At 42.5% G+C, this 15,736-nt stretch overlaps 1 protein-coding gene across 3 annotated transcripts in view; it reads right to left on the bottom strand.

Moving 5' to 3' along the window:
* The window catches only part of CFAP47 (cilia and flagella associated protein 47), a 503,999-nt gene that overhangs the window by 114,698 nt on the left and 373,565 nt on the right, over positions 1-15,736 (bottom strand). For 2 of the 3 annotated variants that reach the window (XM_053311021.1, XM_053311023.1), the window contains one exon: positions 174-278. The exons of the other annotated variant lie outside the window; for it this stretch is intronic. In XM_053311021.1, coding sequence (XP_053166996.1) covers positions 174-278 — 105 coding nt within the window. The remainder of the gene's footprint in view (positions 1-173; positions 279-15,736) is intronic. 3 annotated transcript variants of the gene reach the window in all.

Raw genomic sequence — 15,736 nt, 5'->3', positions numbered from 1 at the left:
GCAGCTCCATGCAGTTTCTGTTATCTGGCCAGTCATGCAGGAGAAAAGGTGAGGGACCTTGTCCAAGACAAAAGCTTTGACAGTTGATATATGGCCTTCCATTGCTCACTTATGAGTTGGACCCTGTCATGTTACACATATTTCATAAATCTGCTCTCACTAAGCATCCATACCTGTGGGCAAGTGAAAGTTATTGTTGCACTGTGGTTGGCTCTTCCTAGGGCAGAAGGACAAAACTGAACTGGTACTTCCATGGTGGAATGAGGAGCTACAAAAAGCTGCACAAACACGGGGTGGGGGGGGGGCGGGGGGAGAAAGCAAAAGAACAACAAAAAATCAATGCTTTGTTTTTTAGACCAGTTCTTTTCTTGTGCTCCGTACCAACACTGTTGATGTTGATGTGATTAATGTGTTCCACTATATGCCTTCTCCACTCTCAGCATGCAGGAACTGCTAAGACTGATAAAGTGCACTGCAGTAAACAGTGCTTAGTGGCAGTCACAGCATGCTGATTCCTCAGAAACTAAAAACATTGTGTTACTAGCCACAAAGAAGGAAGTGGAGGTTGTTTTAAAGTGTGGATGAAAGGAACAGAGCTTCGGTTTCAGGTCATATGCTGCTACTTCATCTTTTTCCAAAGTCTCATATGCTGCCCAATTAAAAAGTAACAAACCATTTCTTTTTAAAGGGCAACGTGCAGTACAGTATATTTTAATGTGCTTCTCTCTCTCTCTTTATTTTCCTCTTGCACTTACATACATTCATGTGGGCTCAAAAAAAATTACCATGCTGTGATTTATTTATTCTGAATTACCAGAGCTTGAGTCACAACTGCATGTGGAAAAGCAAAGTAGCCAGCTATATAGTGATAAGATAAAACTTTTTGAAGCTTCTAAGCAGGGAACCAATATCCGAATCCAGGAATATATCACTCAGTACACTTGCAACCCAGTGCCAACTATTTCTACTGGCGTATCTGCCTGAAACACTTGCATAATGGTGCTGCCACTTCTGACTGATGTCATGTTTTATGATGCTGAAGTTGTTGAGAAATGCCATCCTAAGCACTTCAGCCATGCACTAAATTTTAGGACTAAGCAATAGTTCTTATGAAGTGGTTGAGGCAATACAGTGCCTTCCAAGAATGTAGTTTCAAAATAGGGATTCACTCCTTTTATCAGTCTGACCAAGGAAACCACATTCTGGTAGGTGACAAGTATATGAAAAATGTCATTATACTTAATAAGTCAGCAAACCTGTAAGCCAATCTGCTATTATCCCCATCCCTAGATAACATCCCTAGATAACTGGGCTCCAGCCTTGATCAACGAGGATATTTTCTCCTGATCTGACATACTCTGTCAAGTTCTGCCTGTGATTACCTATTAAGTTCCAAGTTGTCTCCATCCTTGATCCACAAGATTCTATCCCTGGCTTTCCTTGGACCAACCCCCCTGACCCTACTCAGGTGGTCTCTATATTTTAATTTACCCATCAGCATCCCTATACCAAAATGATCAGAAACTTAGTAGATTTTATGTGAAAAAATATAGTGCATTCCTGCTCAATTGGCAGATAATCATAAGAATATTAGACTTGACCATATTGGGAGCTAACGTCAAATAACATAGGCAGTCATTGACTATTACATTTAAAAAAATCTTTTAAACCTAACAAATAGACTGAAAAACACTCTATTCAAGTACAAGTCAGCAAGTGCAGGATAGTAACAAGGATTGAAAATGCATTGGTTTTAATACACTGAAATTAATGGTACTGACAGAAAGCCCATAGTGTTCCACAGTAACAAGAGGTTTATAACAATCCCCATACTTTTTCAATACTCAGAACTCCAATGGCACTGGCAATTTCTTTGTTATCTTAAAGTTATTACAGAAGTGGTCCTACTTTAATAAACTAGGAGAAGTTACTTAATATGTGCCATTTAATTGAGCTATTTCTTCAATCAATGAAAATGAAATTCATACAATTAGATTTTTAATATGAACAAAATATTTGTGTTTGAGAGATATGATTTGGTATGAAAAATTTATAATATATAGCAAAATATATACTAGTTCATATACTGGCAAAGCAATACATATAATAGATCTACAATACTTCTCTTCAGATCTTTTTTATTGTGCAAGTTAAAAGGAAAAAACTGCAACACAGAACATACATTTCTACGTAAATACGTCAGCTTCGGTGTACTATGTCCCACTGTTTAAAATCCACACTCTTAAATCCAAAACTCTCCCCAATCTAATCAAACACCTGGTTAGCACATAAAAGGGGAGTGGGAGGAATGCAAATAATCAATCTTCGCCTCTTTTTCCCCTCTCCCTTCCAGAATTCCATTATAATGCAGCATCCCATATTTTGGATATTTTCATCTAGAATTGCTTCTTTTCAATAAATCACCTCAGCACAAGAGGATTACAAGCTAATAGTGCAATTACTCTAAAGGTTCTGAAAAATATCAGTGGAAATTACAGGTGGGTGTATGAACTTCTGTACTAAAAATTACAGTAACAGAGATTAATACAATTTTAGCCAAAGTCAGACTATCACATTTATATAGAAAGCAAGTCTCATCTTATCACTGTTAAGTAAATATCATTTGGAAGCATCAAGAAGCATATGGGTAGCAGGGTGGCCCAAGAGAGCACGATAATCTGTTTAGTTCTCTCACATGCATGAGAGAAGAGCGATGACTGGCCAGAGTGGGATAACTGGTAGTACTTAGGAGAGATCTAGCTCCCACTTGCAGGAGAGAAGAACAAGAATTGGGCAAAACAAGTTGACATCTGACACCAAGCAGTGCTGCAGGGCGAAAGGACGAGCACATTCCTACCCACCTCCCCAACCAGCAAAACAACTACCTCCTTCATTCTGGCAGCCCCTTCAACCACCCCACATACGCAGCCATTTGGAATGTCTGCAACTCCAGTGTGGCCAATCAGGAGACTTCCTGTGGGCTGACTAGAAGGGAGGCCAGAAGGCTGCTGAATGCCACCCCCTGGCCAACATTTTGTCTGGGGTAAAATGTATGCGACCCCTCCCACCCCGGGTGTTTCCCGCTCTATAGCCAGTGCTTGGAATGTTATTACACAAGCCACTGTTTCTTTCTGCGAGCACCTGAGTTAGGAAAAGGAGAAGTTTGCTTCAGAAAGCAAAAAGCAATGGATGCAGCTTCTTCCAACATTGCCATCTTTCTCCCCACCGTATTGGCTTTTGCTGCAGTGAGCTGGGCAGCTACTTCCCTTACAAGCACCGTTACATGCAGAGCCTCAGGTAAGGGGTAAGCTGCCACTGGAGCCTCGGAAGCAGCCTCGGAGGCTGGTGGCGCCCCTGAAGGAGCCTGCAGGAAATGGGGAAAGTTGTAATGGAAAGTGTAGGGTGATGATGGCAGCAGCAGCACTGATCAGGGTTGGTTTTTTTTTCATGTAAACCAAAGAAGTCTCTGGACACAGCAAGACCTATCACCCTACTGAAATGGCAGCAAGCATGTGTGCACCTTGATAATGACCCCTGACCCCAAAAATAGCAAAAAGAAAAAACAACACCCCCCCCCCCCAAATCAAAACAAAAAAACCCCAAAACCAAACACTCCAATTGGAAAAAAAAAATAAATCTCACCAAACTGCAGATACTCAGGTCGCGGTTGATGAGACCTGCCACAATTTCCTGGTCATGGAAACTCAATACCACAGTTGGGAAACCCATGGTTGGCAAGGGATGACTGTATCTGGAATTTACGTTTTTTGGACACTTTAACTGCGAGGTTGCATTGGGTGCTATAATCACTGTTTTAATAGATCAATGGGGGACAGAAGGGGGGAAGTATCTGTGTGTGTGTGCCTTCAGGTCTCATGTCCTGATTGTATATTGGGTAATATATGTATATAAAATAACTGTTTTGTATACTTGTGGATATTTTATTTTATTTTTTGATATTTTCAGACTAGAGTTTGGATAAAAAAAGGTTGTTCATCTATTATATTTTGTAATAGTTTTAAGTGTTACCTTAGCATGTTTAAGACAGCCTCAATCAGGAGTGTTTCTCTGGTCTCACAAGATCAGAGGAGAGCTGGACTTTTGGTAGCCAGCAAGCAGGAATTGTCCCCTTTGCTAAGCAGGGTCTTAGCCCCTGCTTGGCATGTGGAAGGTCCCCGACTCCCTCCCTGGCATCTCTGGGGGAACTTTCCAAATTATATGCTACAACAGTGGTAAAATGCTCTGGCTTGGCAGGATCATATTGAAAATGATCCCTAGAATCTCAAATGTCTACAACAGGAAAATACAGCCTCTTTTTTGCAACACACATGTAACGTTGTAGCACTATGACGCAAAGATAAAATCCAAAAGAAGGCATCAGAAATGTAAACGGCACCTTGCTGTCAGCACAGGAACTGCAGTGTCACAACACAGGAAGTACGGAAGCACATTTAGCAGACAGTAGTGACACTGTTGTAGGGTGTAAACTGGAAAGCACCCAGATACTGCTGCCTGGGAGATACTCCTGCCTGTAACCTTGGAGAAGCCACTGCCAGTCTATGTTGGTAATAAAGAGCTTGATGGCCCCGCATTCATCTGTGTGCACACTGCCTTGATACTGCTGCCCAGAACAAAACTCATTCCACTCACTGATGAAAAAAAGTAGAGGGAACACTGACTGGGATGGGGCTTTATAATCAGTCTACAAGCTGACTGTAAGATCCACAGTGTCCCTAACCTAGCAAGGGTGGTGAGAAGAGGTCACCAGCGCATGGCAGGCAGATCCAAGGGCTAGAGAGTCACCTGGCAATTCACCATCTTCCCACCTCTGTTGAGTTTAGAATATTCCAGGTCTGGCAAGCACGAGGTAAGGGAAACACCAAGGCTTATGTGGGGAGGAAAAAGGACAATGCATCTGGGAAAGAACCCCAAATGGTAGCAGCCTTGTTGCTCACACCAGAGAGCAAGTCCAAAACCAAAGCTTTAATAGAAGTTAGGCCTTACAAGTGATCTGCTCTGGCATACTACTGTTCTAAGAGGCTCTTTTGCTGATCTGGCTGATTACCTTGTAGTTTCCTCCTCTGGCCAAGTATTGGTCGTGATACATAGACAGAATCTTCACTTGACATCCCTCAGGCTCCTGCTGTGCACTTGATTTCTTATCCTCTGATGCACTGCCTTTCAACCCCATCCAGCTATTTACAATTTTATTCAGCGTAAGTTTTGTGTGGGTGGGTTCTTGTGGTACAATATCGTGTGTGTGTGTGTGTGTGTGTGTGTGTGTGTGTGTGTGTGTGTGTGAGAGAGAGAGAGAGAGAGAGAGAGAGAGAGAGAGAGAGAGAGAGAACTGTAATAATGGGTCGCTTAATTATCCTCACATAGACCGGGAAAATTCATGTGCAGATATTGTCAGAGGGGCCAAATTTCTAGACATGCTAAATGACTGTGACTTAGCACAGTTGGTTGTAGAACCAACCAGTGAGAAGGCAACCTTGGACTTAATCCTGAGTGGTGTCCAGGACCTGGTGTGAGATGTCAGAGTTGTAGAACCATTGGGGGATAGTGACCATAGTGTGATCCAATTTAATTATATGCAAGTGGAGCATTGCCAAGTAAGTCCAACGCAGATGCACTGGACTTCAGAAGAGGAAACTTCACAAAAATGTGGGGACTGGTAAAAAGAAAGCTGAAAGACAGGATGATCAAATCACTACAGTGATTTGAAGTATGGAATTTATTCAAAATAATAAAGCTCAGTTGGAATGTATACCACCAAGAAGGAAAGGTACCATCAAGCTCAGGAGGATGCCAGTATGGATAACAAGTAGAATCAGGGAAGGGAAGAAGACTTCCATCAGAAAACAGAAGTCCTGCCCAAATGAAGAGAACAGAAATGAATATAAACACTGGCAAAAGAAATGCAAGGAAACAAAAGCAAAAACAGAATTTGAGAAACATAATAGTTACTGTAGAAGTGTCAAGGGGAATAACAAAAAAGAGAACAATAATAAAGGAAGTAGAAATTGGGCTACCCCAGGGATCTGTACTGGGATCAGTGCTTTTTAACGTGTTCATAAATATCTAGAAGTTGGGGTAAGCAGCAAAGTTGTCAAATTTGCAGATGACACTAAACTATTTAGGGTAGTGAAATCCAAAACAGATTGTGTGGAGCTCCAAAAGGATCTGGGCAACAAAATAGCAAATGCTGATCAATGTAAGCAAGTGTAAAGAGATGCATATTGGGGCAACCCCCCTCCCCCAACTTCACATATACACTGATGGGGTCTGAGCTGTCAGTGACTGACCAGGGAAGAGATCTTGGCGTTGTGGTGGACAGCTTGTTGAAAGTGTCCACTCAGTGTGTGGCAGCTGTGGAAAAGGCCAGTTCCATGCTAGGGATCATTAGGAAGGGGATTGAAAATAAAAATTTTAATATTAAAATGCCCTTATACAAATCTATGGTGCGGCCACACCTGGAGTACTGCTTACAGTTCTGGTCACCAAATCGTAAGAAAAATATTGTAGAACTGGAAAGGGTGCAGAAGAGGGCAACCAGGATGATCAGGGGCCTGGAGCATCTTCCTCATGAGGCAATGCTATAGCATCTCGGGCTTTTTAGTTTGGAAAAGTGGCCACTATGGGGAGACATGATAGATTGTCTATAAAATTATCCATTGAATAGAGAGAGTGGGCAGAGAGAAATCTTTCTTCCTCTCTCACAACACTAGAACCAGGGGTCATCCCATGAAACTGAAGTCCAGGAAATCTAGGAACAACAAAAGGAAGTCCTTTTTCACACAGTGCATAATTAATCCATGGAATTCTGTCATGGGATGTGGTGATGGTCACTAGCTTGGATGGCTTTAAAAGGGGCGTAGACATATTCATGGAGAACAGGTCTAACCATGGCTTCTAGTCTGGTGCCTATAGGCCACCTCCAGTGTCAGAGACAAGATGCCTCTGAATACCAGTTGCAGGAGAGCAACAGCAAGAGAGAGGGCATACCCTCACCTTTTGTGCATGGGCTTCTCAAAGGCATTTGGCGGGCCACTGTGTAGAACAGGATGTTGAACCAGATAGGCCTTCAGCCTGATCTAGCAGGGCTGTTCTTATGTACTTTAGACTGATGTTTCTGGGATGCAACACTTTCAAAAAGTAAATTAAGGTAATTTATTTGTAATGTGCCTTTTCAGATAACGTGCCATGAATAGCAGTGGCATTTAAGCATCTAGTAATGAATTAGAAAAGCTGAAAGCAGGAAAGGTGAGTTAAACTGCCTGGACAGTTTGTATGTAGGCTACAGGAGTCAAAATTCATTATCATTAAGTTTAATCAATTAATCTGCTAATGATCTGACCAAAATATGTATAAACCCATTAAGAGCTTTTCCAAAAATCTATCTGCAATAAGCTAATAATATAATGAATCACGATCATGCAAATACTGATTTGTGGACTTTTAAGTAACAGAACACATCCAACTATTGCGTATTTTATAATGAAGTGCTTTATGTATTTTACATTAAATTCAAAAAAACAGAAAATGAGCACTCCAACATATTTCCTCAGTTTGATGCAATATGACAGTAAAATATTATATATGAGAGAAAAAGCCATGAAAAAATCTGAATTTTGACCAACATAACACTATATTGCAAAACAATAGGTTTGCTGAGACGATTCTGAAAAGCCAGAGTAATGATTTACATAAGGACCTACTGTTTTATGTGCAAGCAAAAAATGACAGACATATCCAGAACAAATGCACTGAAGCTATCTTAAAGGTAGACTAAAAGAACATATCCATAAAAAGGACACAAAGTTTTTCATTCACTTTACTGCTTCTGTCTTTGGAGTCATTTTCAGAAAAAAAAATTGCAAATGGATCGTTTCAGAGGCCCAAATAAGAAACATCAGGTTGGATTCCAACAAGGGTTTGCATGAGTAGAATAGCACTTTCACTTGCACAAAGCAGAGGTGTGTGTGTGTGTGTGTGTGTGTGTGTGTGTGTGTGTGTGTGTGTGTGATGACTTCTTCCTCCATCAGCAGCCCCATCAATCAGGATCTGCTTCTGAGGGGGGTCCTGGAAGCTGCAGCATGAAGGTGGGGGCAGAAAAGCATTGTTCTGCAGACAGAGCACTGTTACAAGTTCTCTGGAACCCATCAGTTTGGCTGACATTTAATAGAATATCCTAAACTTCAGTTGCTTACCTGTAACTGTGGTTCTTCTGGTCGTCATCTGTCCATTCAAACAGATGGGCTTCAGCTGGAGAGCGAAGGCCTAGTCGGCAGCTTTACAAGCTTCCTCTTTCTCACTCCTGATCCCTCCCCTCCAGTACCTATGTCTGCTGACCACTCCAACTTCCTCAGTTAAGGAGTCCGTCGCAGAAGGTATGCTCTGCAGCATGGAGGATGGGCGGGTGTGTCAATGGACAGATGACCACCAGAACTACTGGTAAGCAACCAAAGCTCTTCTGGGTGGTCTCTGTCCATCACACAGATGGGCGCATCACAAACTTTCCTCATTGGAGGCTGGGCAGCAGAGACACTCAAGATAAAGGTAGGTGGTGGCAATCAGGAGTCAGGAGAAGATAGATTGCAAGACTGCACATCTGAAGGCAACGTCTCTCCTCGCTCTCAAATCCAAGTCATAACGTTTAATGAAGGAGGATGGGGTAGCCCATGTAGCAGCTCGGCAGATGGAGTCCAAGGGCAGTCCTCTGTCAAAGGCTGTAGAAGTCGCTAAGAGAGGATTAAGGGTAGTGGAGCCACAGATGGTTCGTGGACATTGCGGCTGACGGTGAAGTACATAAACTTTGTCCATTTCACCCGGTAAGACTTGAGGGTAGATGGTTTCTGGATGCAGAGAAGACGGCTACAACATCAGGCATCCAGGTGGGAAGATTCTCTAAGCCATCAGATGTAGGGAAGCAACATCTGAATGCAGCAACACTCCTTGATGCTGAGTCAGGAGGTCCAGGTGGAAGGATAGATGGTGGAAGGTTCCCTGATAAGCGGAGGCGGCAAGGGAACTAATGGAGTCTCAGCCACCAAGGTATTATCAGAATACAATGTGATCTGTCTTTTTCTATTTTCTGCAGAACCCAAGGAATGAGAGGTATTGGTGGGAACAGATAGATGAGTGGAGTGTTCCAACATGTGAAGGTGTCTCCCAGCGAGCCTAGGCCCAACCCCGCCCTCGTGCAGAAAAGGCTGCATTGATTATTTTCGGGGCTCACAAAGTGGTCCAGTTTTGGGGTTCCCCACAGCCTGAAGATTCTGCAGAGTGTCCTGGGGTCCAGCTTCCACTCGTGAGAGGAGGAAAGCTTCCTGCTGAGGCAGTCCTCCTGGATGTTCTTGTGCCCCTGAATGTGGATCTCAGACTGGTAGGTGTGATGGCTCAGGGCTCAGTTCCATATTAGCAGGGACAGCTGGAGCAGAGTATGGGACCCTGTGCCTTCGGTTTATAGTTTATGTAGGCTTTTATGGTTGTGTTGTCCATTGTGATTTGTATGTGATGGCCAGAGATAATGGGACGAAAGGCGTTCAGTGCTTTGAACACTGCTAAGAGTTCCAAGTAATGAGACCTGGCATGACGTGATCTGCCATATGTGATGGGTGGTTTCTTGCGGTGACCATCTGCCATTTATTTAGAGGACCCTGAGATGGGTGTCCAATGTGTCTGTGGTGATGAAACCCTGACGACCTGACGGGTTGAATGGTGAGGTACTGGATAGATTGGTATGAGAGGTCCATCAGAGGGACTGGTGAATCCAATAAGGAATGCGAAGAAGCTTGTGTTGAGATTCTCTTTGAAGATCAAAGATGTCCTGGAAGCAATGCTGAAGCAGCCACATATGAAGGGGGGTAAGAGGCAAAGCAGTCGTAGTGGATTCCATAAGACCCAACATGTGTTGCACGGACCTTGCATGGTGCAGAGAGCCCTCCCATAGGGAAGCCACCAAGGTTCTAATGTGCGTATTGCGATCTGGCAGAAGATAAATGGTGGCACTTGTAGAATCGAAAATGATTCCCAGAAACATTATGATGCAAGATGGTCGCAAGTGGGGCTTTTTGAAGTTGACTCAGAGCCCCAAGCATTGGAGTAAGCTTAAGTTATGGCAAGATGGGTGTGCAAGGTGGACTGGGTTGCAATTACTACTGACATACACTTTATGTAGACACTTGGGGCCGAGAAGAGCACCCCCCCCAATGGCCTTGACTAGAAACTTCTGGGACCCAACCTGAAAGCGAAGATTCTTTTGGTGTCATGGACAGATGGTGACGTGGTAGAATACATCCTCCAAGTTTATGGAGCTGAACCACATTCCTTAGGACAACAAGGGGAAGATCTCTGAGATGGTGAGCATCTGAAAACGCTTGTAGGTGACAAATTTGGTCAGAGCTCACTTCCGTCCTTTTTGGGGATGGTGACATAGAGGGAGAAAAAATTGTCTGTCAGATGGGGCAAAATTGCTTCTATGGCCCCTGTGTCCAACAAGGAGTGGAGTTCATCCCAAATATCCGCATTTGGGAACATGACTCTGCATTCAGAGGACGCTGAAGAAATTATATAGCATATCCCAGACTGATAATAGAGAGCCCAGTTGTCTGTAGTAATGTTTTCCCACATGTTCAAAAATGGGTGCAGCCACATCCCAGGCTGGAGGTAGTCATGCCCGTTTATGATAGGAGGCATTCCTGGGCTTGGACTACGGGATTTTCGAAGATGGGAAGGATTTATTCCTATACTGGTGGAACTTGTGCTGCTGAAAGGACTGGTCAGTCTGGAATTGAGAAAAGCCGCTGGAAGAAAGAGAATGTGGTGCCTGGGAGGGCCTGTTGTATCTGAGGTTCCCTGAAGAAGAGGATGACCAGCTCATGGAGCAGGCCATTGTATGGAGCTTTTGAACTCTCTCCAAGAATAATCAGTCTTGGGTCCAAAGCCTGCCCATCAAAGGGGAAATCTTCAATTCTTGTTCTGGCGTCTGGGGTGAGGCTGGAGGAGCAAAGCCATGCATACCTTCTCTCTCTCTCTCTCTCTCTCTCTCTCTCTCTAAATTTTATTGATTTTAACAATATCTTGAAAAGCTCATTCCATCCAATTAAACAAAAATTGACTTCCAGCTCACCAATCAGCGTGAATCACTAACTATACAATTAACGCTTGCTATAATAATTCAAAACATATATCCTATATCTTACCAAACTCGATTTTAGTCTACTCAGCCTGCTAATATTACTAAATTTCAAACCCTGTTGAAAAATCAATATTAGGAAAATAGTTCTTTAGGTACAGTAAGAATGATTTCCAATCTTCTTTAAAACCTTCCAAATTTTGATCTCTTATCAGTACTGTAAGTTTTGCCATCTCCACATATTCCAACATTTTTATCAGCCAATCTTCTTTTGAGGGCAGTTCATTGTCCTTCCATTTCTGTGCATATACTATTCTGGCCACCGTGGTTGCATACATGAAGAATGTTAAATGTCTTGTGGAAAACTCTCCTTGCGTTATTCCCAGCAGGAAGGATTCTGGGCTCTTAGGAAATGTCATTTTTTTAAAAAAAATTAACTCATTATATATCATGTCCCAAAAGGCCTTTGCCTTCCTACAAGACCACCACATATGAAAAAAAGTTCCTTCACAATGTCCACATTTCCAACATTTGTTTGAAACATTTTTATACATTATCGCCAGTTTTTTAGGCATCAAATACCACCTGTACATCATCTTATAATAATTTTCTTTTAAAGTGTAACATGCAGTGAACTTTAAATCAGTTTTCCAAAATTTTTCCCAAGCTGCCATATCTATATTATGACCCACATCCTGAGCCCATTTTATCATTGTCGTTTTAACCACTTCATCTCTTGTCTCTTCCAAAAGCAACACCCTATACATCTTAGACACTAATTTTTCATCATTTTCACACAATTCCTTCTCAAATCTCGACCTTTGATCCTCAAATCCAAGTTTGAAATCCTTCTTAAAAACTTCATTTAACTGATGGTACTGAAACCAATTACTAACCAGATTTTGTACTTCAATTAGATTTTTTAACTTACAGCCCTTTTTTTGAAAACACAACAGATCCCTATAGGTACCCCATTGCGGTTGCATGTTTATCTCTTTATGTACTAAAGCTTCAATCGGGGATAATGCCATGCATACCTTCTCAAGGCCACTGAGTTGGCCATGGATTGGGCTGCAGAGACAGTGACGTGTTTGGAGATATGGAGAAGCTGATTGCTGGGGTGCAAGGCTTCCCATTGCAAGTTTAGTACTGCATCTCTGTGGTCAGAAAAGAAGGAGTAAAGAGCTGGTGAAAGCTTATCCCAGAGGAGATGATTATAACGTGACATGCAAGCCAGGTAGCTGGCAATTTTTAGCAGTAGACAAGCAGTGGAACAGAGGTGCCTGCTGATGAAGTCCTGCTTCTTGTCCTCTCTGTCAATGGGGGCAGAAAAGGTGCAGTTGCTGGACCTAGCCTGAGCTGCTTCGACCACAACTGAATTTGGCGTTGGGTGTTTCTGGAGAAAGGAGCAATCCGTCAACTGAACTAGGGATGTGCAATTTGGATTGTTGGTGTTTCGATTTGGATCTGAATCAAAACACCCCTGATTTGTTTTTGGGCCCGAATCTGACCCATCCGAATCACCCCAGATTCAATTTAATCCAAATCCGAATTGATTCAGATCAAAAAAACAGGCCCCTGGGCCTAACGAGTGGAGTGGGGTGGTAGTGCCTAATGGGTGGAGGCTACCACCCAAATTGCAGAGGAATTGGTCAAAGGGCTGATTTTTGGTGAATTGTTGAAGTTTTAGTGTCTTTGGGGCGGATTTGGGCCATAAAGTGGAATATGGAGTGGAAGAGTGGGGTGGGGTGATAGTGCCTAATGGGTGGAGGCTACCACCCAAATTGCAGAGGGATTGGGCAAAGGGCCGATTTTTGGTGAATTGTTGAACTTCATGTGTCTTTAAGGTTTTTCCCCATAAGGTAAAATGGAGGTGTATCTCTTCACGTCGGGGGAAAGAGGTGGCCTAGAGCGGTGTGGGGTTGGTGGTAGTGCCCAAGGGGGGCAAGGAAGCTACCAGAATTTTTTCAAAGGATTTGGGCAGAGGGCTGATTTTTGGAGATTTGTTGAAATTTACGCATCTTTAAGGTATTTCTCCATAGGAAATAATGGAGGTTTCAGCAGCCCCATAACTGCACGTGGGAGATGCTATCACCAAAAATCAGCCCTTTGCCCGATTCATCTGCAATTTGGGTGGTAGCCTCCACCCATTAGGCGCTACCACCCCGCCCCACTCTTTTGGCCCTGGGACCCGTTTTTTGATCCGAATCGATTCGGATTCGGATTAAATTGAATCTGGGGTGATTCAGATGGGTCAGATTCGGGCCAAAACCAAATCATGGGTGTTTTGATTTGGATCCAGATAGAAACACTGACAATCCGAATTGCACATCCCTAGTTCAGTTGATGGATTGCTCCTTTCTCCAGAAACAGACTTTTCCAGTTGTGAATTATAGAATTCTCTCCACAAGGAGGCTCACCTGGTGTCCATTTTCATGTCATTCTGGTACCGGTGAACACAGTTTTAATCTCTGCTGGGCTTTTTAATCTGTGCTGGGAAATGTTCCAGTTGCTACTATTTTTATTCTGCTTTTTAAATATTTGCTATTTGTCTATTTTTATTGTTTTATTGTTTTTAAACATTATTGTTTAAATGTTTAAATTGAAGAGTGAAGGTTTTGTGGGTTGTTGTTTTCAAATCAACCAACAAATTCACTCATTGACTCCTACCATTGGGGATTAGAGGTGTGCACAGAACTGCGGAGCTGTGGTCTGGCACTGGGGTGGGGAATGTGCGCAAAAGGCTTCCTGAAGCCTTTTGCAGCCGAGTGGGGGAAGGGGCGGCAGGGAGGTATCCTACCACCTCAACTGCTGACTAAAATACGTGCACCGGAGGGGGGAAAGCGGCGGGAGGGGTAAGTACACCCTCCCCTGCCCTTAAAGGAACCCCCACCCCAGGCTGCCCAAACCCCGAACTGCCCATGTCTGGACTGGTCTGGAGGCCTGTAGAATGGCCTCCGGACCAGTCCGTGCACATCACTATTGGGGATGGAGAAATTCTTAGGGTAATGATGTTGCATTATGAATGTCAAACTACAAGAATACAAATTTTTTTGACATTCCGTTTTTTGAATCATATGTCCCATAACATATCTTTCTACTCTTAAATACATGGTTTAAACTCTTTTTCCCAAGCTTTGTCTCTTTCAAAAACGTTTGTTGTCACCTTTGAAAAATTAAAATAAAAACACACTACTTTGAACTACTTAATATTTCACAATCATACAATAGATCAAGCTGAACAATAAAATCAAATGTTCATTTACATATTTACTATTTTAAATCTAAAGTATATTAAATACCTTGTTATAAAATAAGCAAAAGCTGGCTGCTTTCTGTTACTAATCATTTCACAAATCAGTATTTGTGCAAGTAGCCAAACTCTATAATCTTGATTAATGATATTATTTACTGTAGAGAGATTCTGGAAGAGCTCTAACAGGTTCATCCATATTTTGGCCAGATCATTAGCCATGAGATTGATTAGAGTGAATGATAATTAATTTTGACTTCTATAGATCATAGACTCTCCCAGAAGTTAAAAGGTTATCATCTTTCTGTTTTGGTTTTAAAAAAAAAATCATTATCAAATGTTTACACATCATCAGTATTCATGGTACAATACTGTGGAAACAAATATTCCAAAATAAATCACCTATATTTAGTCTGAATTTTGTCAAACCAAATTGTATTAAAAAGCTGTTGGACTTCAAAATGGTATTCTTATCTTCTAAACAGGTTGAATCTCATTGCTATGGCAACAACATGAAACCCAAAATAGGGTTTCAATCCATCACATTTTGAAGGACAGATACAATCTTTTGTGAGAAGCTTCATTCCGCTGTCATCACTGGAGCTTTCGTTATTCAGGAATTCCACTGCACTGTACTCTTATTATTGGTGGTTATCTTTGCTTGAAGGGTTATGCATGCCCCACCCCTCATGGCTATTCTACTCTTATAATGTGTTGTACCCCAACCCTCATGGTTATTCCTGCTGCTGCAGCCCCTGCTTGATCATTTCTATCATTGCACCCCTCATCTATTCATATTAAGTGTGAACACAGGACTGTTTGCATCAGCGGCTGTGAGAGAGAAAATTGCACCAAGGATCCAGGCCACTGAACTTGCTGAAAGATTCATGAGTGACCTTGCTGACTGTAACTGCGGTATGAACTTTAGATTAGCGGGGGCCCAGGTCTCATGCTGGTTACATTTATGTATTGGAGCCATAGCTCAGGATGAGCTTGAATTTGTAATCTTTGCACTCATGACAAATAAATATTGGCCCAGGTTCTGAGAACCTGGCATATGTATCCTATATGGAAAATTAGCCCAGTGGTAACCTTATGCGCTTCCTCCTAAATTCCCCACTTTGGAAAGAAAGCAATAGTTGCTGAATTCAATCAAGGCCAAAGACCCAAGCTGGGGAGAGACAACTCCTCCTTTGAACATCCTGTACCAAGTTATGGGTGCAAGAGATAAGGACTATAATGAGGAGCCAGTTGTGATGACAAGACAAGAGGGTGAGAAAGAAGATTCTCCGAGACAGAAACCCAGAAGGATGTAATCAGAGTTGGCAACCCTGACGGATATGAGG

This window comes from Hemicordylus capensis, chromosome 3, assembly GCF_027244095.1.
Source record: "Hemicordylus capensis ecotype Gifberg chromosome 3, rHemCap1.1.pri, whole genome shotgun sequence".
Classification (NCBI taxonomy): domain Eukaryota; kingdom Metazoa; phylum Chordata; class Lepidosauria; order Squamata; family Cordylidae; genus Hemicordylus; species Hemicordylus capensis.
The sequence above is the reverse complement of the archived record's forward strand: the minus strand, read 5'-3'. Positions and strand labels throughout refer to the sequence as shown.